Below are 27,385 nucleotides of genomic sequence, written 5' to 3' on the forward strand. Positions count from 1 at the left end.
CCCAGAATTCAAATGTCCAGAAGGCAGGCAACATAAATAAGGGAAGTGGGCTTGACATAAGAAAAAGTAACCACATAAGCACAGTGATAAATAGTAATTGGCAGCAGTCTCAATGAGGGAATTGGGCAGGATGGTGTGGGGATTGGGGGTTTGGGGTAAGGGTTGTGGAAATTCAATGAACCCATTTCATTGTTGCCAAACAGGAGCATGGTGTAAATGTGGTCAGATACTCTGATCTTCAAAAGAAAGTATTCTGGCTTTTATGTGACAACTTCCAATTGTTAAATGTGGAGAAGAAGTGGGGTTTTTTTAGACAAGAAATGTTTAAAAAATACAACTATGTGAACCAATATTGGAAGGCTCAAGGAAAACATATCTATGACCCAAACATTTTCTACCTGTAAGACTAGATTCCATTGGCAAAAAAACAAAAACAGTCTCCAAGGAATGGTATGATAAAATTATATTTTATTCTGTTAAAAATATGTATTACATTACTAATTATTAATTACTAAAGATTTAAAGTGAATTGAACATATAAAGAAAGAGCAAACGTAAAAAAGGCATACTGCATTGTTAGCAAAAAAGCAAATCATGTTCAGCACTGCAGAAGCATGTATATAAAAGCTGAAAAGGGAGTTTGGAAAGATTCTTAAAAAAGCAAAATTATTTGGTATTTTTAAAATCTTTAAATATGAAATTTTTAAACTTTTTATTTAAAAAAATCTCGCAAATTAGTATAAAGGATAGCTTGGGAAAAGACCTACTGGAAGTACAAAACAAGTTAATATTAACATAGTTTCTCTTAAAAGTAGGTTGAATGCTGCATTTATGAATAATTTTTTTAAAAAAGGAAAATAATCTCTAAGCTTTTGAAACTGAAGTCTAAAGAGTGGTGGTTTTCACCACTGAAAAGCAGGGTGTGCTCATGGCTAAGGAGAGGAGGGTCACATATTTCCAGGATAGCTTATTATACCCACCTGCAGCAATCAGGCTGGATGTGGGAGCTTTATACCCTGAACATCAATAGTCTAGGGGGTTTTTTAGCTAGGTCAGATCACAAAAATCTCCCTCTATGATCTTTGATATTTCTTTTAAGCTTACTGTGCTTTTTGTATCTATTTTAGTTCATTTTTAAACCTTTTTATCAAATTAAAAACACAATTGAAGTCAAGCCCACAGTTATGACTGTTACTGTCTACAAAGCCAGAGATTTAGGCTTGAATTTGCATAAAAATTATATTGTCCTGACTCCCATGCTTTCCCAGCTATTTGAAAATAAAAAGAAGAAAGAGAATAACGTAGCAGCATTTTAACTATTATTCAGTTGCATAACTATTGTCTAGTTATACAACTAAGCAATAGCATCAATTAAGAGGAAAGAAGAGTTTTTTTCGCAGTGTGAAAGTAGGTTGTGGCATCTGTTTGCCCATATTTTTCTTGTCATCCTTATTGCTTACTTCGAAGTTCACCTTGGTTAGGATGGTCAGAATGTCTTCACCCCTGAAAAATGTAACAGAACCTTGTGACCATCTATGGGAGGAAATCACTATCATCTACTGTGGTTAGTGATAATTATTTCCCTCAAAACATCAGGCATTTGAATTCATAAGGTGTTAAACCATGGTCCACCCCAGCTTTCTAGGTAAAGAAGTTCTCATAACTTACCTTTGGTTTACTTGGGATCTTATGACCATCAGAAACCTCAGTGTCAACACTGGATTTGGTTTCTTTCTCTCCTGACCTATTTGTACCTCAGTCAACTCCAAGTACTATGTCACTTACCCACTAATCTCCTCAAGGCCCCTCAACGTCCTCTGCCTCAAATTGGCATTGCTTCTGTGGATTTATTGATGGCCCCATCAAACTTGAAGCAAGTGGAAATAGAATGTCTCCTGCAGCAACTCCACCCCTTTCTCACCAGCACCTTTTATCAGTTTAGTTGAGCAACCTGTTCATTCACCTCTGTAGCTAGCCCCCTGGAACCTTGCAGGTTCATTCACTGTCTAAGTTACAAAATGAAAATGTAGCCTGGATGTTATGGTTCCCTCTCAGTCCTTTCTCTGCCATGGGCAATTCTTGCTCTTCACACACTTAAAACATAATGAGACACAAAACTAGAAGCAACTTGCAGGGAGTTCTTGCTATTTATTTGCTGCTTGTATGTATATTAGGTGAACTAAGCCATACAAAACTATCATTTAACTAATGGAAACATAAGATAATAAATGAAGAAAATATATTTTCCCACATTTTGTGAGCTTCAAAGCAGTCAAATTATTGGGAATATAAAAGGTTTCTACGCTTTGGCTCTTAACTCCCTTAACTCTTAACTCCCACAAGAGGGTTTGAGGTTGGTGAGCTAAGGATTCCCTGGTGGCTCAGATGGTTTTAAAAAAAAAAAATACACCTGCAATGCAGGAGACCTGGGTTCACTCCCGAGTTGGGAAGATACTCTGGAGGAGGAAATGGCAACCCACTCCAGTACTCTTGCCTGGGAAATCGCATGGACAAAGGACCCTGGTGGGCTACAGTCTATGCGGTCATAAAGAGTCAGACACAACTGAGCAACTAACCCTTTCACTTTTGACAGAGTAAGAGAATGTTAAACACTGAAATTCCAAACTTGTTGAGTGGGTTCAGTCATGTTTCTGCCTAAACACAGAGCTGTACTATATGATTTTGCCATCTCTCCAGCTCTATGATATACTGATTGTCTTTTGAAGTGCTAAATAAAAGAAAATCCTCTGTAAGCATCTCAGGTTTTTCCATCTGTGAACTAAAGATCTTAACACTTGCTGTCTCTTTCACTCTGCAACTGACCTGAAAATCAGCTATGTGATCCACAACTAGATATTCGGAGATGAATATAGGACTGAATAAGCAAAAATTACCTAGGACATCTTTCTCTCAGGTTCTGGCAAAGTGACTGGATATACCAGGTCCCCTCCCTGATGCTTCGGTAGGAAACACAATTGTTCACAGTGGCCATCCCCAGCAGAAAGTCAGCCTCATCTGGGATATATCTCTTCTGGGGTGATGAATCCATTTCTAAATAGGCTTCTATCTGTTCTGAGTCAGTCTCAACAGCTATACCTCTCTGGTAGTTGTCCCCTTGACAAGCCTGAATAAAAAAGATTTTGGGTTTGTCAACAAGGGAAGGGCATTTTGAGCCAGTGAAGTAAGAGGTCAGCTCATAGATGGGGGCTTCTTGCCCATCGGAGCCATAGATGATGCCCTTGTCTCCATGGGTGAGGATGCAGCAGATGAAGCAGTCTTTGTTTTTGTGGTCCTTCTTCTGGTAGGATCTCAGAACCTCATGGATTTCCTTTGCTGTTTGGTCTTTGTAGTGCACTATCTCAAAATGCAGTTCACTAAAGGTCTTGTCCAAAGCCTCTGCAAAGTGAAACAAGAGAAATCATATTGGACCTCCCTGGTGGTCCAGTGGTTAAGAATCTGCCTGCCACTTCAGGGGGTATGGGTTAGATCCTGGTCCAGGAAGGTTTCACATTCCTTGCAGCAACTAAGCCCGGGGCATAGCAACAACTGAAGCCTGCGCACTCTAGTGCCCATGCTCTGCACGAAAAGAACCCACCACAATGAGAAGCCTACATACCACAGAGACAGTAGCCCCCACTCACTGCAACTAGAGAAAGTCCACACACAGAAATGAAGACCCAGTGCAGCCAAAAATAAATAAATTTATTGAAAATAAAAGAAAGAAAAGTCAATAGTATACTGCAGTAATTCCCAGATCACAACCTAGAACTAGAGAGAACATTGATCAGAGAAGAATTTGAACCAGAATTTAAGAACAAGACCCACTCTGTTAGTGGCTGGATTCCATAGGCTTCTAATATTTACTGCCACTAGCTGCAAACATTTCCCAGTTCTGAGGCAAATGAGAAAGGGGAGACTGCTATTGTCTTTTCTCAACTAGTCTACAAGATGGGTAAGCTATTAAGGCTTACTACCGAACCAGTCTAAAAACTATCTGCACTACTTACATAACCAGAAAGAAAGCAAAACAAATTTTTAATACAAAATCCATACTTATTTTATCCCATATCCTCTCAGAGCTGTTTGTCAAAATACAACATATGAATGTTTAAAAAGTCAAGTAGAACTAAAAGACTTATTACAAAAAAGTTACCCCTTCTCTACTCTTTCCTACTACCAAGTTATATTCTGTCCAGCCACTTCTGTGAAGGCAACCACTTTCAACTTTTAACTATTTGGTGGGGGTGGGGGTGGGGAGGTGGTTAGCCTCCATTTTGTAATGAATTTGGGTACATTTCTATTTATTTATTTATAAATTTTAGACTTCTGTATTGAGTTTCTATTGTGGATGGTGAGCACTTGGTGTTCTTAGACATTTAAAACATTTAGTTAAAGCAGTAGAAATGTATATGTTACCAGTACTATGTAAATTTAATATTCTTTAATATGCTTCCTTTCTTATTAAAATAAATCAAGATACATGATGATAAATGATGTAGCCAGTGAACTTAAGCTCTATGACTGTTTAAAAACCTTAGAATAGACTTGCTTGAATAAACAAATTTTAACAGAAAACATTCACAGAGTCCTGATGATAAAAATCAACCTATCTTAATTTTCTAAGCGCTACTCTATTTAAAAAAATAAGTCATTACCTGATGTTATGACTCATAAACACCATTTTCAAAAATTCTTTCATCAAGTTGAAATTCTTAATATCACTATGGATTGGGTTGGATTATTTCTTTTATTGCTTTTAGTTGTCGTCATATCTACATTCACATGATGCAAATTATTTTTCATTCAACCTGTAAGATCTCAATCTTAGCCAGAAAAGACTGAGCCAAAGAATTTCTGGTTAGTTTAACATTTGAAAATGCTATTTATGTTAAGAACTCAATTTCTGCTGCACTCAGAGCCCAACTTCCGTAAATGGTCCATACCAAAGCAATGTTTTCACCCAACACTTAATACACTCTCCAGAAGCTCTTTGCATTTAGTTGAATTGAAAATGAAGTTTAGGGACTTCCCTGGTGGTCTAGTGGATAAGAATCCACCTGCCAATGCAGGGACCCAGGTGTGTTCCCTGGTCCGGGAACTAGGATCCCACAATCCACTGGGCAACTAAGCTTAGGAGCCACAACTACTGAGTCCACACTCTAGAGTCCTCAAGCCACAACAAGAGAAGCCACCACAACAAGAAGCCCACTAGCTGCAACTGGAGAAAGCCTGCATGCAGCAACGAAGACCCAGGGTAGCCAAAAATAAATAAAAACAAAGTTTATTGTTGCTTATAGCCTTTTAGTAAGATTTAATATTTTATCTTTATAAATATATTGCTTTGATTTTAAAAATTAATTTTAAAAAAACAAAAGCAGAAAACTAACAAATATATAAGAATGTTCTTCATGTCCACAGGGAAATATGGTTATATCCACCTTTTTGAAACACGTGGCCCTGTTGACACAGCTTTTGTTCTCCCTTTTCAACAAAAACATAGGTATTAGAAATATTTTATTTCTTTTTTCTGTTCTACTGTACCTGCATCCAAGTGTGTTCCACTCCTATCCTTAAGGCTGTGAAGTTCGGGCACCCTCTTCCGTGCTATGCTAAAATCATAATTGTTAAAGATCAAACAGTATCCCCGAGGTTTGCTTGTCATTCGGTAAACTGTGTCGGATGTCTGGAAAACAAAAATCCAACCCAGGAGCTGACTCTCTGGGTCAGCTCTGGTTAGGCATCACCCAAGCCCAACTGGGATGCAAATGCACTTTCCATGGCCCCACCCCAACTTGGCACTGCTCCCCTAAGGAACTAGTTTCCATTCATTCTCCTGACAAAGGATCCCCAGACTTCTTCCCCACAGTTTAGCGTGTAAAGTCAGTGTCCCAATACTTGGGTCTCCCGAGCATTTGTACTTATATTAATAGTGTTGTCATCATATTGTATTAGTATTATTTATTCTTATCTCTGCTCAAGGCACAGAACATCTGTGCCAGGGACTAGGATTTATTATTCATTTGAGAGATCAATGAGGAGTTGCTGTACTAAGGACTATTGTAGTGCTGTCTTTCAGTTCAGTTCAGTTCAGTCGCTCAGTCGTGTCCGACTCTCCGCGACCCCATGAATCACAGCACGCCAGGCCTCCCTGTCCATCACCAACTCCCAGAGTTCACTCAAACTCATGTCCACAGAGTCGGTGATGCCATCCAGCTATCTCATTCTCTGTTGTCCCCTTCTCCTCCCGCCCCCAACCTTTCCCAGCATCAGAGTCTTTTCCAATGAGTCAACTCGTCGCATGAGGTGGCCAAAGTATTGCAGCTTCAGCTTTAGCATCAGTCCCTCCAATGAACATCCAGGATTGATCTCCTCTAGAATGGACTGGTTGGATCTCCTTGCAGTATAAGGGACTCTCAAGAGTCTTCTCCAACACCACAGTTCAAAAGCATCTATTCTTCGGCGATCAGCTTTCCTCACAGTCCAACTCTCACATCCATACATGACCACGGGAAAAACCATTGCCTTGACTAGATGGACCTTGGTTGGCAAAGTAATGTCTCTGCTTTTTAAAATACTATCAAGGTTGGTCATAACTTTCCTTCCAAGGAGCAAGCGTCTTTTAATTTCATGGCTGCAATCAGCATCTGCAGTGATTTTGGAGCCCAAAAAAATAAAGTCTGACACTGTTTCCACTGTTTTTCCATCTATTTCCCATGAAGTGATGGGACCAGATGCCATGATCTTTGTTTTCTGAATGTTGAGCTTCAAGCCAACGTTTTCACTCTCCTCTTTCACTTTCATCAAGAGGCTTTTGAGTTCCTCTTCACTTTCTGCCATAAGGGTAGTGTCATCTGCATATCTGAGGTTATTGATGTTTCTCCCAGCAATCTTGATTCCAGCTTGTGCTTCTTCCAGCCCAGCGTTCCTCATGATGTACTCTGCATATAAGATAAATAAGCAAGGTGACAATATACAACCTTGACGTACACCTTTTCCTATTTGGAACCAGTCTGTTGTTCCATATCCAGTTCTAACTGTTGCTTCCTGACCTGCATACAGGTTTCTCAAGTGGCAGGTCAGGTGGTCTGGGATTCCCATCTCCTTCAGAATGTTCCACAGTTTCTTGTGATCCACACAGTCAAAGGCTTTGGCATAGTCAATGAAGCAGAAATAGATGTTTTTCTGGAACTCTCTTGCTTTCTCCATGATCCAGCGGATGTTGGCAATTTGATCTCTGGTGCCTCTGCCTTTTCTAAAACCTGCTTGAACATCTGGGAGTTCACGGTTTACATATTGCTGAAGCCTGGCTTGGAGAATTTTGAGCATGACTTTGCTAGCGTGTGAGATGAGAAAAGCAAAGGAGAAAAGGAAAGATATAAGCATCTGAATGCAGAGTTCCAAAGAATAGCAAGGAGAGATAAGAAAGACTTCCTCAGTGATCAATGCAAAGAAATAGAGGAAAACAACAGAATAGGAAAAACAAGAGACCTCTTCAAGAAAATTAGAGATTCCAAGGGAACATTTCATGCAAAGATGGGCTCGATAAAGGACAGAAATGGTATGGACCTAACAGAAGCAGAAGATATTAAGAAGAGGTGGCAGGAATACACAGAAGAACTGTACAAAAAAGATCTTCACGACCAAGATAGTCACGATAACGTGATCACTGACCTAGAGCCAGACATCTTGGAATGTGAAGTCAAGTGGGCCTTAGAAAGCATCACTACGAACAAAGCTAGTGGTGGTGATGGAATTCCAGTTGAGCTATTTCAAGTCTTGAAAGATGATGCTGTGAAAGTGCTGCACTCAATATGCCAGCAGATTTGGAAAACTCAGCAGTGGCCACAGGACTGGAAGAGGTCAGTCTTCATTCCAATCCCAAAGAAAGGCAATGCCAAAGAATGCTCAAACTACCGCACAATTGCACTCATCTCACACGCTAGCAAAGTGTTGTCTTTAGGCTGCCCCTTTGTGACCTTGTGATTCCCTTGGCTCTCTGATCATCTCATCCATGCTCTGGGCTAACAGCTGAGGACCTATCCATCACACAACACAGCATGGTCCCAGGATTTTTAAAGCTGATGGCTTAACTTGGCTCTGAGAACCACAGTGACTGGAGGAGACAGATGGGTTATGCTATGGGTTACAATATCCAGGTTCTAGTACTTGACAGTGACCCTGTGACCTCCTGATTTCCCCAGGGCTGTTTTAGTGCTGAGATATTTAGCATTTATTAGGAAATCCATACAGTTCCTCAAGGTAGAGGAAAGGGCCCCAGACTAGGGGGTCAAATTCCTGGCTCAATAACCCCAAGAGTTATTGAATCTCTCTTGCCCTTGGTGTCATTAGCTGATGGGTGGGGATGACATCAGCAGAGTGCTTTACTGTTTACAAAGTGCCACATAACTTTGGCTAATCCTTGAGGCTCATACCAAGAGAGGTCTGGTAATTTGCTCAGGAGTCCACTAATGAATGGTCTCTCCTAAGCTTAATTTCAAGTTTTTCTCACTGGACTTTTGGCTTATAGCAATGCCTCTGCTTCCCTGGGAAGAGTGAATGGGCTGATGAGTAAGAAGGTGGTAAAGTGTTGAAGGCTACAGAAACAGAAGTGATACCAGGAAAGGCAATTCTTGGGCCTGCTCAATGGGAGGAGAACATAGAGATGACTAGATCGTGAACATTTGCTGCTTACACCTAAGCAAAAAGGAGAAACAGTTTTGAAATGCCAAGTTAAACGAAGACTTTGTTTTTTCCAGTCCTGCTCAACTCTCCTCCACAAAGCCCCCTCCCATTTAGGCTGAGGCCGCTGCTAAAGGGATCAGGTTAGAGGCTCCCTACTCCTCTGTCCTCCAACTCTTTCAACATCTTTGGTTTTAAAACAGACATTTAACACACGGGAAACCAAAGAGATCACCTTTACCAAATTCCAAAGTCACATTTTAAACTTGTGCTTTTGTGGAATTTTTCTATAGTTCTCAACACTTTTCATTAAGTTTCTGTCTTTTATTAGTTTATTTGAAAAAAAAAAAAAGCTCAGGAACGCAATAACTAGAATCTGCAGCACAAAAGGGGAAAGGAATGGGAATTTCCTGGTACCTGCAACTCACTGTTCTGTTCTCCTGGAGAGTCTGACACAGCCAGCAGCTCAGAGGAGCCCTCTTCTGAAAGCGATTGCGACATATCTGAAATGCAATGTGACAGGGAAGATATTGGTTAGGAAAGAGGAAGCACCCAGGACAACATAAGGTCCCTTTTAAAATGTAAATTCACTGACCGCCTTGAAGATAATATACTTGCAGTCCACAGAATAAGGGAAAATCTTACCACTGACTCACTCTGCCTATATTTCAAATTTGCCAGCCTGAGGCTACAGGGTCTCTGCCTTTTGACAACTCCTTTTACATCTTGCAATGTGCAGAGAAGGTGACTAGTAGTCACTGCTATTAGGAGAGCAGGTCCATTAAGATGCAGATGTGGTAAAGGTTGTAGAGAGGAGACAGTGAGGCTTGTACTTTAGTCATTGTCCAACTCTTTGTGACCCCATGGACTATAGCCCGCCCGGCTCCTCGGTCCATGGGATTTTCCAGGTAAGAACACTGGAGTGGGTTGCCATTTCCTTCTCCATGGGATTTTCCCGACCCAGACATTGAGCCCGCATCTCTTGCATCTCCTGAATTGGCAGGCGGCTTATTTACCACTAGAGCCACCTGGAAAGTAAAGTAACTAAATAGACCTTGAAAACATATCTGCAAGTATTACCATTTGAAAATTCATCTGGATCTCTTTCAAGGCTCATTCTTCTCTCTGAATTTTAAAAGAAACATACACATATTTGATTAGAAACAGTTGTGATATAGAAGCATCTGTCAATTTAGGCCTACATTTTGCTGATTCACAGCTCTCAGGTTATTTATACCATTTCTTAATTCTTCATAATCATAGATTTTCTTCAGCAGGCTCTTGTTGACCTGCTCACAGATTCTTTTCAGGGTGTCCAAGTTTTTTTCCCCTAGGATGGTCCTCTTCTCCATCTCCACGAAAATATCAAGCAAAGTCTAAAGGGAGGAGAAGTCAAGTTAGAAAACAGGATGGAGTTTTACTGACTTTTAGATTATTATTTTTTTTTATTTCCACTTTCTCCAAAATAGACACCCACCTAGCTTCCCAAGCTGATCCTCTTAAGAGGACATCCTGGTCTTATAAAGCCAATCAATAAACTATCAGGGAGGGAATTCATGTTTTCCGGCCCAAAAAGACAGAAATAAGACAGAGAAGAAGTCACCTCAGATGTCCCCCAGTCCCCAGGCCCAACCATCTACGGATACTTTTATGTGAAGACAGTGAAGCAGCCCAGGTACACGGCTGAGTTGCAGCAGCCCAGTCCCCATGGCAACAGCCCTGGGAACTGCCTCACACCCTACACTGCCTCTGGCACCCACTCACCTCCAGGCTGAGGGTCCTCAACAACACTCACACACACACACACACACACAGCACTACATCGCAGCACAGACACACATTTGTATAGACACACCTTACCACACACACAAACACACACACACAGAGTTCCAGGTCCCAGGTTTTTCAGAGACTGCAGAAGTGGGGAACTGGCCTCAGGCCCGCCGCCGGCTCTCCTGGCTCTGCAGCCCCACACTGAGCTGGGCTCCTACAACCAGCCCTCTCCCTTCGGTCCTCGCTCTGCCTTTTCCCTGATAATTAATGTGAGCAGCACCTTATATTATACAAAGGCATCATATCTACAGCACTCATTCCAGACAGCGTTCTTCTCCCTTGGTTGAAAAGTAAGGTTGCTTTTACTGATAAGAGCTCTCTTTAGTCTCAGAAATCCACACCAGCTGGCTCACCCTCAGGGCTACCCCTCGGGTGAGACACCAGGTCTTACCATGTCATCATCCAGCTTACATTTGGCAATCTCCTGGCTCAAAAAAAACTTAAAGTCCTTCAATTCCACTTTGTTCACATCTTCTGAAATCTGGAAAAGCAGGATCCTATAGTAGGAAACAGAAACACTTTAACTTCCTTAAATTATTTCCCATCTGATATATGGAGTCACGTGGACTTGATCCTCCGGCCTCCCTTTAAAATAAAACCAGCTAATGACACGATTTATGAGTCAAGTCCTTGGAAAGAGGCTGGTATAGTGACACTGAAGACACATGGCTCATGCTCAACTATCCCACTCTTAATGGAACTTGAATTCCCTAGCGACTTCCCTGATGGTTTAGTGGTTAAGAATCCACCTGCTCATGCAGGGGACACAGGTTCAATCTCTGGTCCAGGAAGATCCCACATGCCGCAGGGTAACTAAATCCATGTGCCACAATTACTGAGCCCATGCTCTAGGGCCCGAGAGTTGCAACTACTGAAGCCCATAAGCCCCAGATTCAGCATACCATAACGAAGAGTAGCTTCCGCTCTCCACAACTAGAGAAAGCCTGCATGAAGCAATGAAGACCCAGCACAGCCAAAAATAACTAAATAAATAATTTTTTAGTTTGATTAAAATTTTTAAAAGTTCCCCAGTTTTAACTTTCAGTTAATATCAGTTGAGTGAATTGTATTTTTCCCTTGTCCTTCAGTATAAGATCAAGATCTTGTTGCACAGAAAGAAAAAAAAAAAGCTTTGATTTTGGATATTATTCTTTTCACATCAGGTTTAATAAACTAGTCAATGTTCTCCCAGCCACTCCCTTCAATAGGAAGGCCAAACACCTCCTCCTGGAACACAGGCTTTTGTGAACTGAGCCTAGTCTGCCTCTTCATCTCTGGCCATGCCTTACCACCATCTCCCCATTCCTCTCTGAACATATCCAGTTGCCCTGCCCCTCACCCTTTGATGCTGGGCCCCTCACACCCCCGTTACCTTGTCCATCTGTAGACTGGATTAAGGTGGTCCTAACCTCATGCGACGAGTTGACTCACTGGAAAAGACTCTGATGCTGGGAAAGGTTGGGGGCGGGAGGAGAAGGGGACGACAGAGAATGAGGTGGCTGGATGGCATCACCGACTCTGTGGACATGAGTTTGAGTGAACTCCGGGAGTTGGTGATGGACAGGGAGGCCTGGCGTGCTGTGATTCATGGGGTCGCAGAGAGTCGGACACGACTGAGCGACTGAACTGAACTGAACTGAACTGAACCCAATGGCTGGTGTGTTTAAAAGAAGAGGGAACTTTAGACACAGACACAAAGGAGAGAAAATAAGGTGAAGAGAGAGGCAGAGATTGGAGTGATGCATCTGAAAGGACGACACTAAGGATTGCCTGCAACTACCTGAAGCCAGGAGAGGAGCATGAAATAGATTCTCCCTTACAGCCTCCAAAAGGGAACCTGTCATGTTAATGCCTCAATTTCAGGCCCATAGGCTCCAGGACAATTAGAAAAATAATTTCTCCACTGTGTTAAGCCTTTGGCAAGACAGACAGCGCAAGCCACTGCCATTCTTCTGATATCATCTGGAGTCATGGGGATTAAGGAGTCATTGGGTGTTGCAGACTGGCTTATGAAGTGAAATTGTGGAAGCTGTTTAACCTTTAGGATGATTGGTTATTACAGTGGGGGTTCCCACTGGATGGCCAGGGATAGATTAGAAATTATTATCTTAAGACTTATCTGGTGGTACAGTGGGTAAGAATCCACCTGCCAATGCAGGGGACACGAGTTCTATCCCTGGTTGGGGAAGTTTCCACTTGCTGTGGAGCAACTAAGCACATGCACTGAAACAACCAAGCCAGAGTCCTGCAACAACTGAAGCCCACGCGCCTAGAGCCTGCATTCCGCAACAAGAGAAGCCACCACAGTGAGAAGTCAGTGCACTGCAACAAAGAGTAACCCCTACTCGCCACAACTAGAGGAAGCCCAGGTGCAGAACTGAAGACCCAGCGCAACCGGAAGTAAGTCAAGAAATGAATCATTTTTTAAAAAATGATTATCTTATACCATTAAAAAAAACAATCATTCTGGGGGTCCAGCCTGGCCAATCCAGAATGACTGGCAGCACACAGCTCACTGAAGAACTTGGTAACACAAGCTTTAAAGTGTATAATAAAAGCCTAAAACCCTGTGGAGAATTTCACAGACATCCACAAGTAGATGGGACAGGTTCTCGAGCGGGAAGCTGCAATGCTTTATTTAATAACAGGAAAAGTTAAGTGCACGGTGTGAACATCAGCAAAGCGGAGGCATCAAGATAACAGACACGTATCAGAGAGGAGAGTTAGAATGCTTCAAGCATGGCTGTTTGAATTTCAGTGTCTTCCCAGGTGGTGCTAGTGGTAAAGGACCCGCCTGCCCATGCAAGAGACGTAAGAGATGCAGGTTTGATCCTTGCGTTGGGAAGATCCCCTGGAGGAGGAAATGACAGCCCACTCCAGTATTCTTGCCTGGAAAATCCCATGGACCGAGGAGACTGGAGGGCTATAGTCCATAGGGTCACAAAGAGTCGGACATAACTGAAGCAATTAGCACGTGTACCTATTGGTAATGTTTCATTCCATAAAGAAAATTTTACTTTATTGGTTTTAGCATTTTTTTCTCCTCTGAATTCTACATAAAGTCTCTACATTTCTTAACCTGGCCATGGTGAAACTTTTACTAGAGCCTCCAAAGTCACTCCACACAGACAACCTACATACAACATCAGCCCTGCCCATAAAGATGTGTCCATTCAAACCCACAGCTCCCAGGTCCACACCGTGGAGGTTCTCCCCACCTGTAGGCAGAGATCTGGGCCCTGCCGGGTATCTGAAGCTCCCTCTTCATCTCCTCCTCGCTGGTGTCCAAGTAGTAAAGCAGCAGATCCAGTCTATTCACTCGGAAAAGCAGCTCCTTCAAGAAGGACAGATTGCTTTCCTCCAACATTCTCTTTTCTTGGAGCCTCTGGAACAGCACCAAGGCATCCTTGATGGGTTCCTGCTTCCTATATGGGATGTGGTCCCGGCTTAGGAACTTGAGGGCAGCCAGGTCGTCACTGCCCAGCTGCTCCCCAATTTTATAGAGACATCGGGTGAGATCCATGCTTTTCAAGTGTTAGGAGAATGTAGTTGTTACCTAGGTTAAAATACAATGTTATTTTCAGATGAGGAAGAAAACTACCATTTACTGGTTTGTTCCTTCATCAAATGTCATTACATCTACTATATGCCAGACATTATGCTAAAGATACAGGGAAGAAGAAAAACAAAATGAAAAAGAAAAACACAAACAGGTTCCCACTCATTATCATTTTGGAACATAACATTGTTTTGGAAAACAGATTTACAAACTAATCAGTGGTCAGAGAGTTGTAACTAGAGCACAGGAGAAATACAGAGCCTTAACTCAACCTGGGAGAAGGGCTTCCTGGAGAGAAGTCACCTTTGGGGAGACAATGGTGAAGGACAATTCTTAAAGGAATTAATATATGCAAAAGATGGAGACAAGAATGTTCAAGTCAGTTCAGACAGGCATGGGAAGCTCAAAAAGTAACCGTGAAGAGTCTGAAAGAGGGAATGGTGAGACAAAGGGATGGAACTGTGGCCAGGAACCATTATAAAGGGCCCAGACCATGGGTCAAGGGGGTCAGGCTCTGTCCTGGAGGTAATGGGAAACTAAGAAAGCATCGTGAGCACGACAATGATGTCATCCAATTTGGTATTAACATTCAAAGTGTGGGGGACAGACATATATGTATAACTGAATCATGTTGCTGAACATCTGAAACTAACACAAAATTGTAAATCAACTACACTCCAGTATAAAATAAAAATTATACTTAGAAAACAAAATGAAGTGTGGAGGACAGACTGGAAGGATTGGAGGTGGGAAAAGTGATATGATCTGGCAGAAACAGTGGTGGTGGGAGGACACGATGCAATGTTGTCCCCCAAGGGCCTCAAGACTGGCTCTCTCAGCTGGTCAAGAACCCAAGACTGGAAACGGAACCCAGGAGAACTTGGTCAGCCTTTCAACTCAAATTATGGGGTATTTCACATGTTGCTATTGTATAGTCGATAAGTCGTGTCTGACTCTTTTTTGACCCAATGGACTGTAGCCCGTCAGGCTCCTCTGTTCATGGGATTTCCCAGACAAGAATACTGAAGTGGATTGCCATTTCCTTTTCCAGAGAATCTTTCTGACCGAGTGATCGAACCCATGTCTCCTGCATTGGCAGGTGGATTTGTTACCACTGAGAAACAGGGAAGCCCTATTTCCACATACTTACTTGTTTGAGTGGGTTTTCCTAGTGGCTCAGATGGTAAAGGATCCACCTACAATGCAGGAGACCTGGGTTTGACCCCTGGGTCAGGAAGATCCCCTGGAGAAGGGAACAGCTACCCACTCCAGTATTCTGGCCTGGAGAATTCCATGGACAGAGAAGCTTCACAGGCTACAGTCCAAGGGGTCTCCTAGAGTCAGACACAACTGAGTGATAACACACACATGTTTGAGCAGGTAAGAAAAGGAGAGGGCAATGTTTCAGGAAACCACAGATAAGCTTCATACAAGTAGTCCTGAATCTGGAGTTTTACCCCTTGAGCCCCTTGAGTCACTGTGGATTTCTCCTTCACCTTCCCTGCTCTGACAGGCCTATATTCTAGGTACAAGGAGCCCTTGGAGCAGGGTTCGTGTCAGACACAGCACAGCAACAAGACTGGGACATAACTCCTCGAGGCTGGCTACATGTTCACTGTCAAAGCCAGGAATCTCACCAGCAGTTAAGTGTCTAGGCAGTGGGGCTGTGGGGTCAGACAGAACTTAGACCAGAACTCAGGGTGGGCCTGGCCCAGGCCTGGGCAGTTCAGAGCCTCTTAGGGTGAGAGTCTCCTCTGTAAGGTGAGATAAAAAGAACAACCTCTCCTGCAGTGTTGTGAGTATGAAAGTGAAAGTGATAGTCGCTCAGACACGGCTGTGTCTTTGCTACCCCATGGTCTGTAGCCCTCCAGGTTCCTCTGCCCATGGGATTCCCCAGGCAAGAATACTGGAGCGGGTAGCCATTCCTTTCTCCAGGGAATCTTCCCAAACAAGGGATCGAACCCAAGCCTCCTGTACTGCAGGTAGATTCTTTACCTTCTGAGCCACCAGGGAAACCCCACTGTGAGTATGTAACACCTGTAATGTTTGCAGAGTAACGACCAACAACTAATGAATAAAGGCATGTTCACCTAAAAGAAAGGAAACACTTTGGCTGTGGGCCTGGACACCACCGGCCCCACAGCAGGTGGTTATAAGTGTTCATGTAACCTGAACACTTCTCTCACCCTCCTAATTTTCCTGCTTCCTCACTGGAAACTTCAGTTGGAAGCAGCAATTTTCAACCTCTTCATAGTTGAAGAACTTTTCCTTGAAGGCTTACTCAAATGCTCCCTTACCTCAGGGCTACTGTCTGCGAACCTTGAACTAGAAAACCTTTAACCTCAGCTCCATCACTTGCTTGTTCCCACAGACTCTGTGCCCCTGGGCATTTTGCTTGACATCAGATAATCTTAACCTGTTTGGATCTCTTTCCTCCCTGAAACAAGGCTCCTGAATTTTTAAGCTCCCTGCATTCACTGACATTCTTGGATGAAACCACGAATCCTGTCACTTGAGGGGTGATAGAGTGAACCAGGACCTGTGTATTTTGTACATCAGATGTTAAAATAGAAACATTAAGGTAAATTTTAGTACTTTTTAAAAGTGGCCCACAAAAAAAACCCTTCTTTTAAAGTAACCCAAAAGATTTTGAAGCTTTTTAGCTTTTCTTTTTAAAAACACCTCCAACCTCCCAATGCTGATTATAGAACAGTGGAGTTTTTTTGAGGGGGAAGGGTAAAAATTGAAAATACAATAAATTATAACATGGTCACAGTTGTCATTATCATACATCACATACACATAAAGATACATTTATATAAAAAACTAACATGTACACCTGGGTTTTTTTTTTTTACCCACTTAATAATTAGAACGAACATTTACCCTTACAATAAACATTCTTCTTTGGCAAATTTTTTATATTTCTTGAATTCCAGCATGTGGAAATAAAATTGATTTTAAGCAGTTTTCTGTTTCTTTACTGTTAAAATAATATTGCATTGAGGGACGGACATTTTCATATATCCTGGGCATATCTCTGATTGTTTCCTTTTTTAGAATTGGAATCATGGCAAAACTTTTTGGCAAAATTTTTTTCACCCTTTTGGTCTAGAGCTGGCATTACTGTTTAGACAAAGTGTTTTCTTGATTAGGGAACTGTAGGGACAGTGTCTTGGAAAGATGCATTTTGTTTTACATTGGATTCACAAAGACTGCAGAGCCTAGATCATTCACTGCAAAAGCAATCAATTAACATAAAAATGTTTTGATATCTTAAATATCTGGCCAGCACCTAAAAGCATATGTTCAAAGTTCAACAAACAAAACTGCTGGACATTCCAGGGAACAGACTAGTGAGTTCATTCCTTAAATTACACTCTATAGGAACACACATGTGCTCTACAGGGTTTGTACATATCACGATAGCTTGATATATAAGCTTGAACAACTAGAAACATCCCCAAAGTCCTCCAATAAAGGAGTGGATAAGTCAACTACAGTACAGTCATACACAGAAAGTTGTGCAGCACTTAAGAAGATGTCCTCCACCTTCTGAAATTAAAATGCGTAGATATTCAAGATGTGTTATGTCAGTGAAGATAGTAAGTTGCAATATAACCAAGAGTCATACAGCTGCTTTTCAGAAACACTCAATACAACTAGATTTTCAGTGATTATAGACATAAAAGCAGGGGAAAAAAATACAGAAATTCTGGAAAGTGACATACCAAACTCATAAAGTGTCTAGTTTTTGTATTCACAGATCTTTGAAGAAAATGCATTGGTTGCCTGAGAGGAGAGGAACTAGAGGTCTGGGGGTGGGGGAGGCCCGGAGGTGGACAGGAAGAGACTTGCTTTACATTCTGTACCCTTTGCAAAGTGTGAATCTTTACCATTTGCGTGTATTGCTTATGCTAAATGCACATGAACTTAAAAGCTCTATTTAAAGTTCTATTTTTATTCCAGTATATGAATCTGGAAAGGCTCTGAACTGGGTCCAGCTCTGCTTAGCACCATTAAGTCCAGTGTCCTTAGATCTTTTAACCAGTTCTAACCATTGCTAAAATATCATTTTACAGAATAAAATCAACCAAATAATTAAATGAAAGCAGAATCTCCTTTTTTTCCCTCTGCAGTTATTTTCGGATGTTATAACAATTATTTTCTGATACGATTTTCTGACTATGATAACAATGCTTTTTGTATTCATTTTAGAAAATACAGGAAAGATAAAAGGAGAATAAAAATCACCTATAATTCTACCATCCAAAGTTAAAAGCCTTAATCAAAACATTCCAGACATAAATTGTACCAATGTTTTCAGTCTCCCAAGGCAATAGAAATAAAAACAAAAATTAACAAATGGGACCTAATCAAGCTTACAAACCTTTGTATAGCCAAAGAAGCCAAAAACAAAATGAAAAGACAATCTACAGAATAGGAGAAAATATTTACCAATGATGTAACTGACAAGGGCTTAATTTCCAAAATATACAAACAGTTCATACAGCTCAACAACAACAACAAAAAAAACCTGACTATAAAATGGGCAGAAGACCCAGAGAGACATTTCTCCAAAGGAGAAATATAAATGGGCTATAGGCACATGAAAAGATGCTCAACATCGTTAATTATTAGAGAAAATGCAAATCAAAACCACATTGAGGTACTCCTTACACCAGCCAGAACAGCCATCACTAAAAACTCTATAAACAACAAATGCTGGAGAGGATGTAGAGAAAAGAGAGCCTTCCTACACTGTTGGTGAGAATGTAAGTTGCTGCTGCTGCTGCTAAGTTGCTTCAGTCGTGACCGACTCTGTGCGACCCCATAGACGGCAGCCCACCAGGCTCTGCTATCCCTGGGATTCTCCAGGCAAGAATATTGGAGTGGGTTGCCATTTCCTTCTCCAATGCATGAAAGTGAAAAGTGAAAGTGAAGTCGCTCAGTCGTGTCTGACTCTTCGCAACCCCATGGACTGCAGCCTACCAGACTCCTCCATCCATGGGATTTTCCAGGCAAGAGTACTGGAGTGGGTTGCCATTGCCTTCTCTGAATGTAAGTTGGTATAGCCACTACAGAAAATAGTACAGAAGTTCCTCAGGAAACTAAAAATAGAATTACCATATAATCTAGCAACCCCACTCCTGGGCATATATCCAGACAAAACCTCTAATCCAAAAGGATACATTCACTCCTATGTTCATAGCAGCACTATTCACAATAGCCAACACATGGAAGCAACCTAAGTGCCCATCAACAGATGAACGAATAAAGATCTGGTATATATATACAATGAAATGTCACTCAGCTATAAAAAATAATGAAATAATATAATTTGCAGCAATCAGACATTGTCATACTAAGTGAAGTAAATCAGAAAGAGAATGATGAATACGATATGATATCATTTATCTATGGAATCTAAAATAGGACAAATGAAACCTATCTATGAAACAGAAGCAGACTTGTGGTTGCCAAGGTAGAGGGGGTAGGGGCAGGGATGAAGTGGGAGGTTGCAGTTAACAGATGTAAGCTCCTATAAATGGAATGGATAAACAACAAGGTCCTGCTATACAGCACTGAGAACTATATTCAGTATCCTATGATAAACCATAATGGAAAAGAATATTGAAAAAAAAGGTATATGTATATGTGTATGTGTGTGTACGCGCGCCCGTGTGCATGTGACTGAGTCACTTGGCTGTGCAGCAGAAATTAACACAATATTGAAAATCAACTATACTTCAATTTTAAAAAAACTTAAAAAACAAAGATAGGACTTCCCTGGTGGGACAGCAGATAAGAATCTGCCTGCCAATGCAGAGGACACAGGTTCCATCCCTGGTCCAGGGAGACTCCACATGCCTCAGAGCAACTGAGCCTGTGCGCCCAAACTACTAGCCCGCATACCCAGAGCCCATGCCCTGCAATAGCTATGAGAAGCCAGTACACCGCAACTAGAGAGTAGCTGCCACTCGCCGCAACTAGAGAAAGCCCAAGGCAGCAATGAAGATCCAGCGCGACCAAAAGTAAACAAATAAACAAATAATTAAAAAAAAAACAAAGATAACTACCTAATAATATTTTGTCTTTCCTACCAAATATTTTATGTACTGTTTATATATTTTCCCTCCTATTTGAACACACTGTATTTCTGAGGTGTAAGTGTATTTTTCCACTGATGATATTATAAGTACAACTTGATGTCTTTTTTTTCTACAACATGGATTTGAAAATCTGTATCTAATCATACAAATGGGCAATAATTTATCTAACCATTCTCTGAAGACATTTTTTGTTGTTGTTCAGTTGCTTAATTGTGTCCAGCTCTTTGAGATCCCAAAGACTGCAGCATGCCAGGCTTCCCTGTCCTTCACATCACCTGGAACTTGCTCAAACTCATGTCCATTGAGTCAGTGATGACATTTAGGATGATCTTACAATGCAAATCTCCAACACAACTCTGATTATTTTATTAGAATAATTTCTTAGAAATAGCATTATTGAGATGAAAGACATAAAGCTTTTTAAGGCTTTTGTTACATGTTCAATAGCATTTTCTGACATATAAAAAAATTCCAATCCAAAGCCAGAATGACATGAGTTTGAATATAACATGATTGGCTCCTGTCCTCTATAACCAGGTCATTTCATTTTCTTTGCAATAGCCTGGCAGTGCTTTCTAAGTGATTTTTACATCACATTAAAATGGACACTTAGTAGGGAAAGTACTGGCAAGGCTTCTTTCCTGACCCAGGTTTTCCAAAACACATTGTGGTATAATATTGTCTTTGTTTAGGTCACCCATCTCTCTGCTCATAGTACCTGGGAAGCACTATTACCTGCTCTAGATTTTATACCATTAACCATGGGCCACCTCTAGATTCTGGCTCTACAGGAAGAGGAACTAAAAGGCACTTCTTTTTTTATGGGACCTGGGTTTACTGCACGAGCTCATAAGCCAGAAACTTTATTAGAGAAACACTATTATTCTGATACTTAGTGTATTATTTTAAAAATATTCATTGCTCTATTTTTCTCATCCTAAACTAGTAAAAGTAACACTTATTCCTTAGAGAACTTTTAAAAGAAAAAAACCACTGAGAAAAATTTAGAAGTAATTTTGGGATCACATTTGTGGGTTTTTTCCCAATTTTATTCACATATATTCAAATACAATGTATTATATGCATATATATATGTAGAATATATCAATTTGAATATATTGATTTATATTGCATGCAAGATAGAGGAGAGGGGTGGGAATGGAAAGGCCTTCAGAAGTTTTCTTTTACTTTCAATTATACAATATCTAAGTAATAAGCCCACATATGAATATTTGTATTATATGATATGTAACTATATTATTTTTATAATGTGTGCCCCAAAGCATTTCTATATAGCCAAATGTTTGTATTATGATATATAAATGTTTATACGTATAATCATATAAACATAAAAATATTTTTCTTGTCTCATTTACTGCAATCCTCTCTAGAAATTGCTATTATCATCTTCACTTTATTACCATGAAAAATCAGCTCAGAAATAAACTAGTGAGAGGTATCAGGCCCAAATTTGAGCATCTCAAGAAGCTCAGTGACAGACCCTGCAAAGATTTAGATTTTATTCTAATTGCAATTGGAAGCCAGTGAAGAAATTTAATAAAGACACACAATCAAAATATTTTTAAAGATTATGAATTACTTAAAATTTTAAAAGACTAAGTGAAGTGAAAGTCCCTCAGTCATGTCCAACTCTTTGTGAACACATGGACTATACAGTCTTTGGAATTCTTAAAGAAACCCCCAAAAGAAACAACAAACAAAAATTCTTATCAAATCCACTAAAGCAGAGAGAAGTTCAGAACCTTACAACCAAGCCAGTATGTATGTGCTACAGCCTGGATTTAAATCTCAGCACCTCACCCCAGAGTCCCAAATTAGCACTGCCAGTTACACTACAATTAAATTGCAAATAAATCTCATCTAATCACAAACAATCCTTCTAATGACATTCTAGTAGCATCTTAGCTTTCTCAGTCTTACGGAAAACTACCTCAAAGCTGGAGAAAATAAACCCAAAATTTGCATTCCTCTTCTGAGACAAAAATCTGTGTCTCATTCAAAGCTCAAGAGTACTGGAAAGTTAGTCTCAGGCCTGAAAGCCCTAGGTAATAGGATGGCCATTCCCTCCAGTCCAGGAGGATCACTCCAAATTGGGGTTCCCACTCCAAATTGGGGTTCCCCCAGAACCTGCCAGAGATCCATGCAAGCACTGTTCACTGCAGGGCCCCAGCCAGTGCTATCACACAGCCCAGAAAAGGTATCCACATTCCAACCAAATTTAGAACCTACCAAACTGAACAAATGTATAACTTCACCTGTAAATGCTTAATCTCACATTTCCAAACCAATGTTGGAAGAAAATTCGTAATTCCACCTATGAATGCTTAACTCCACAAGTACTGATTATCAATCTATGGCCATTATATTATTCCCTGTACTGTTCTTTACCCTTTTAATCCCCCACCCCCCACCCCGCAAAGATAAATAAATAAATAATTGAGTGTGTGTTTCTGTGTGTGTCTGTTTAGGTGTGTGTCTGTCTAGGTGTGTGTGTGTTTATGTTGGTAGTCTGTGGGTCGGCAGACTGGTAGCTGCAGCAGCAAAGTCAGTTGAGATTTGAATCTTGGTTTCTGTTCTTTGATAAGTCTGGCTGGCATAAGGGTGAGGCCTCTGTAAAGATGAATATACTTGGAGTATTCCCCTTCTAAAACCCAGGAATGCATCATCTACCGAAGCTGGAGGGGCACGGACATCTGGGATCTCTGGACCCTCACTACGGCCTTCAGAGGCACGGCTAACTCTCCAAGTTTCTCCATCTACACTCAAGTACAAGGATTACCCTCAGGGCCCTGAGCCTGCCAGATCCCATTCTCAGTAGCCTAGAGAGTTCTAGAATCAAAGGCCTTCCTCTCCAAAGTCCCATCAGATCTTACCAGAGGCGGATCCTGGAACCTTCACAGCAGCAGCCACTTCACGGGCCTCTTCTCCCAGTACATCTAAGACAGGAATTAGAGTCAAATGAAGAACCAACAGCATAGCTCGCTTACTTCCTGTTTTCAAAACTCCTGAGTCACCATAGGCTGAGTGAGGCAGGCCAGCCTCCAGGCAGCAACCCCGTCACCATCTCCAAGAAGGAGCCCGTGGAATAAGAGGTAGGTACTGGGTGGGGACCCTGGCCATCTGAGCCTTGCCTCATGTGACTTTGGGCAGGTCATTTTCTCTTTGGGGCTTCCTTACCACATTCCAAAAGCAAAAAATTGAACTGAATGATAGCTAAGAACCCTTTCTTTTCCTTTTCAGAAACGTACAGATTTTTATGGGTTCATTTTTAAGATTTCAGTGGTTTCCTTCAATAATACTCATTGAGCACTCCTTAGTGGTCTTGAGTTCTGGCAACTATGGAGCCCTCAGTATGGTTCAGAGAGTCTACTGACCCCCACAGAAACTCTCACGTTTTCCCCCATCTACATTCACATACAAGATCACCTCCATGACCCCAAGATCACCAGACCTCACCCTCAGCAGTCTAGGTCTAGAAAACTCTAGAATCATAGTATTTCCTCCCAAAAGGCCCAGCCGAACTCACCAAAGTAAAAATAAAATCCCAGGGCCCTCACCATGGACTGGGACCTGGAGATAAAACAGAGAACAAAACTCACTTTAGCCCTGATTTTTGGCTCTCATCAGTTGTTTTCTGATGATTAAAGTAGAGAAAGAACAAAAAAAAAAAACAAAAAACCTCTCTTCTTTGAAACTACCTGTTCTCCTTCCCCAAATGGAGTATTAGCTTTCGGAGAGCAAAATTCACAGCCGAGAGGATTAACGAGAAAGCTGAAAATGCCCCTCCACCTGCAGAGGGCTAGGTAAGGGTGCTGTGTTCCTTTTGTGCCCTTAACTTCCCTTGACTCTGCCCTGAGAACTTCGAGTGAGAAGACAACCACAGAATGAAAACCTGTTAGTGGCTAAATCCTAGCCCAGGAAGTACCCCCTTGCTCTTGTCTTGCAGCCTCCTGAATATCTACCCAATATCTGTCCTGCTGTTTTATGGCTGGTTCCTGTCCTAGGCTGTGATCTTCACAAAGGCCGGGACCATATCGTTCATGTTCATGTTCCCAGGTTGTGCCACAGAAGTAGAAATACCTCGAATATACAAAGGTCTCCTGCAAATCAACAAGGAAAATAAACCCTGAAGAAAGACAATGGATCTGATTACAGAGTTCCTTGACAGAGATACTCAGATGGCCAAAGTGTACAAATGATACTCAAACTCATGACTAAGCTGGGGAATACAAAGTAGGTATGAGCTACCTACTTTGTCAGAATGGCAAAGGTTTGCAAGCTGGATCCAGCTAAGTTCTTGGTGGGCCAGTTCTTCTTAGTCCTTATATAAGTTGTAGAGACTGTCCAAAGTGGGACCAGGCAAAACACACAGAACTTAAAGTACAGAGTGCGCACTTGCAAAAAAAAAAAGTCAAAAACAGAACAAGCAAAATACAATATGAATAATACTAATATGTAACATGTAATAATAATTGCTAACACTTACTGGGTACAGAGCAACATCAGTCACCCAGTGGCTAAAGCTGCTATTATCAAATAAATCCTCACAGCTACCTGTTGAGGGAGTGTTCATCCCACTAATGATGAGGGAACAGAGGTACAAAGAAATTACTTTCTTGCTCTGGTCACACAGTTTAAGACAAAGTGTACACACACAAAACAATGGTACATTTCACAAAGATACAGAACAATTAAGGATATGTATCGTAAGATGTGGAGGGTTGTCTTTGGGAGCCAGGCTTCCCAGGTGGCTCAGTGGGAAATAATCCAAGTGCCAGTGCAGGAGACGCAGGTCCGATCCCTGGATTGGGAAGATCCCCTGGAGGTGGGAGCGGCAACCCATTCCAATATGCTTGCCTGGAAAATCCCATGGACAGAGGAGCCTGGCGGGTACAGTTTCTAGGGTTGCAAAGGGTCGGACATGACTGAGCGACTAGCAAACACACATACTTTGGGAGCCAGCAAGGAGGATAGGAGATAGGTTGGGAGGGGGGAGATCCAAGAAAATGGGTAAAGCAAGGCGGGGGCGGGGGCTTATAGGGAATCGGGATCTGATTGAGTGATCAACTCAACCCGCTGCCCCAGGACAAGTGGTGAAGTAAATAAACATAAGGAAGTAAATAAAGCCTTATGGGAAATCTAAAGTAAACCAGCCGGAGACAGACAATGTACCTATACTTGAAGCAGCAGAGGAACTGGAGAGTCCTCAGATTAAAAAGTAGCAAAGCCAGGGGCTGTGGTTCAGATAGGAACCCATTCAAAACCTGGCACCCTGGCAGCACTTGGAGGTGACTTCCCTGGGGAAGTCACTGAGTGAGAAAGGCGGCATCCAGAAGCCAACTGGGCACCAGGCACTCACCTGCTCCACACAGTCCTGGTAACATCTCAACCGCCAAACTCCCAACAACAAGACCCCACACTGCCTAACTTCACACGTCAGATTACTGAGGCTGGTTCTTACAACCCAGCTGGAGAAAAGTCCCTGGAAATGAAGCAAGCGGCAGGGGGAGACAGGAGGTGGGGTTGGAAACGCCTCCAGGAAGAAGTTTACTTTTACTTTCGATGCCTCCACCAGGCTTTTCTGCCTGCCCCTGGAAGACTCACTTCCTGGTTCTCTCCTCTCTATGTTCAGAATTTGCTTCCAAATTCCACAGAGCTTTAAAAAATCTGGAGATAAAAGAAAGAGAACCTGTGAAACCATTGCCTTCCAGCAGAAGGGCAAACTCTGGTCTTCAGGAAGAGAGGAAGAAAATTCCTGAACAGAGAGAACAAGAAAATAAACTTGATTTTGAAAGCTGGAAAACCGAGGTGACTCACTCACAGAAAATGTTTCTTATTTAAAGGAACCGATGACCAATTTCAGAGGTGACCACAGACAGTGTGTCAACATGCAAACTAAAAACCAGGAAGCTGGACATGTTTTATTTGAAAGCATATTTACTCACTACATTTAGTGTTTATCAGCTCTCTAATTTTTAAAGACAGACTTGAGACTGCCTGTGGCCAGTAAAATGTCATTCTTGCTTGAAAGGGGTCTGTGGAGAAAAATGCTTCTTCTGTTCTGTGGACTGAATCTTAGCACTGCAGCAGTGGACAAGCTCTCTGGATCATCTGGCAAGAGCTCTTCCTGGGTCCAGACAGATCTCTAGCTGAGTTGTGGGGAAATTCAGCACCAAAAGGGGGTGGGGTCCTGCCCAGCCCTGAGCAGGAGTAACCATCCTTGTCCAGTGCTGAGCCCCCGGTGGGGGGGGATTTTGCGGGGAGGGAACAGTGATGTGAAGACCTCTCCTCTGGGAGTCTGAACCTCCTCAGCTTTTCTTCATCCTCAACCCTCTCCCCACCCTCTGCCTCTGTTTCCTGTTTGAATTTTTTTAAGAGTTTTCTGCCTTTTTGTTTTCACATCTTGTAGATTTTTAAAACTACAACACCAATAATAATGCAATACCTATACATTGTACCTTTACATCAATTACTTCTCATTCTACCAACAATGTAGAGGATCCCCCATGTCATGAAGGAGGAAACAGAGGCTCAAATGAATATACAAATTCGAACTCAGTCCAGCTGGATCCAAAACAAGGATTTTTCCACCATAACACACTATTCCCTTCCCCAAAACTTAGGATTTGAAATGAACCATGTGGATAGAAGAGTGCTAAATTAAAACTAACATGATGACCTATGCACAGAGGTCAGAAGGTCACCTAAGAAAAAGGAGTCGGCCTATAGGCACCAGCTAACATTATAAAGATTTTGTGTGTGCCACATGTATAACCACCCGAACTGGTTCATTTCACCTTCTGAGTAAATCGCAGAAGTGGATGCTATTTTTGCTCTCATTTGAGCAAGGAAGCTGAGGTTTGGAGAGGTGAAAGACTTAGACGAGTATCTTCAGCTAGTGAGTGGCAGGATGAGGTTTGTATGTCTCTCTAAAACCCTGAGAGGTTAATCAGTGTCTCAACATTAGTACACAGCCATGGTTCTCAACTTGATTGATCTGAGGGTTAACTGAGTAGGTTTCTAAATTGCCAGTCTTCTGGCCCCAGCTTTGAAATTCCTATCTGAGCAGAATTACAGGAGATAAAACAGATTGAGCACTTAAAGGAATGCCTGGACCTCCTGCAGTTCACAGTAAATAATCAGTACTACTGTTACATACTCAAAGGCCTTTTGATGAAAG

At 41.7% G+C, this 27,385-nt stretch overlaps 1 protein-coding gene across 2 annotated transcripts; it reads right to left on the reverse strand.

Moving 5' to 3' along the window:
- Window positions 1–448: 448 nt before the first annotated feature.
- CASP8 (caspase 8) lies at window positions 449–25,778 on the reverse strand. Of its 2 annotated transcripts, XM_055397979.2 has the most exons (11): window positions 25,565–25,776; window positions 23,732–23,775; window positions 23,079–23,141; window positions 13,731–14,068; window positions 10,904–11,009; window positions 9,917–10,055; window positions 9,760–9,804; window positions 9,097–9,182; window positions 5,542–5,683; window positions 2,895–3,396; window positions 449–1,503 (listed from the first exon to the last, which is right to left on the reverse strand). In XM_055397979.2, the coding sequence occupies exons 4-11, from the start codon at window positions 14,033–14,035 to the stop codon at window positions 1,368–1,370; spliced, it is 1,461 nt and encodes a 486-aa protein (XP_055253954.1). In that variant the 5' UTR covers window positions 14,036–14,068; window positions 23,079–23,141; window positions 23,732–23,775; window positions 25,565–25,776; the 3' UTR covers window positions 449–1,367. The 2 variants fall into 2 exon arrangements, with proteins under 2 accessions (XP_055253954.1, XP_055253958.1); XM_055397983.2 differs by lacking the exons at window positions 23,079–23,141; window positions 23,732–23,775 and having other exon boundaries at window positions 25,565–25,778.
- Window positions 25,779–27,385: the final 1,607 nt, after the last annotated feature.

Source organism: Moschus berezovskii, chromosome 2, assembly GCF_049115385.1.
Source record: "Moschus berezovskii isolate FMDL1 chromosome 2, NW_MosBer_1.0, whole genome shotgun sequence".
In the NCBI taxonomy this organism is placed as follows: domain Eukaryota; kingdom Metazoa; phylum Chordata; class Mammalia; order Artiodactyla; family Moschidae; genus Moschus; species Moschus berezovskii.

Excerpts from the sequence above, each read along its gene's own strand:
- CASP8 (XM_055397983.2), bottom strand. The coding sequence starts at position 14,035 with ATGGATCTCACCCGATGTCTCTATAAAATTGGGGAGCAGCTGGGCAGT. Across the intron at positions 9,183-9,759 it reads TCCAGATGAATTTTCAAATG|ATATGTCGCAATCGCTTTCA; the intron begins GTAATACTTGCA and ends ATTGCATTTCAG. Across the intron at positions 3,397-5,541 it reads TGGAACACACTTGGATGCAG|AGGCTTTGGACAAGACCTTT; the intron begins GTACAGTAGAAC and ends TTCACTTTGCAG.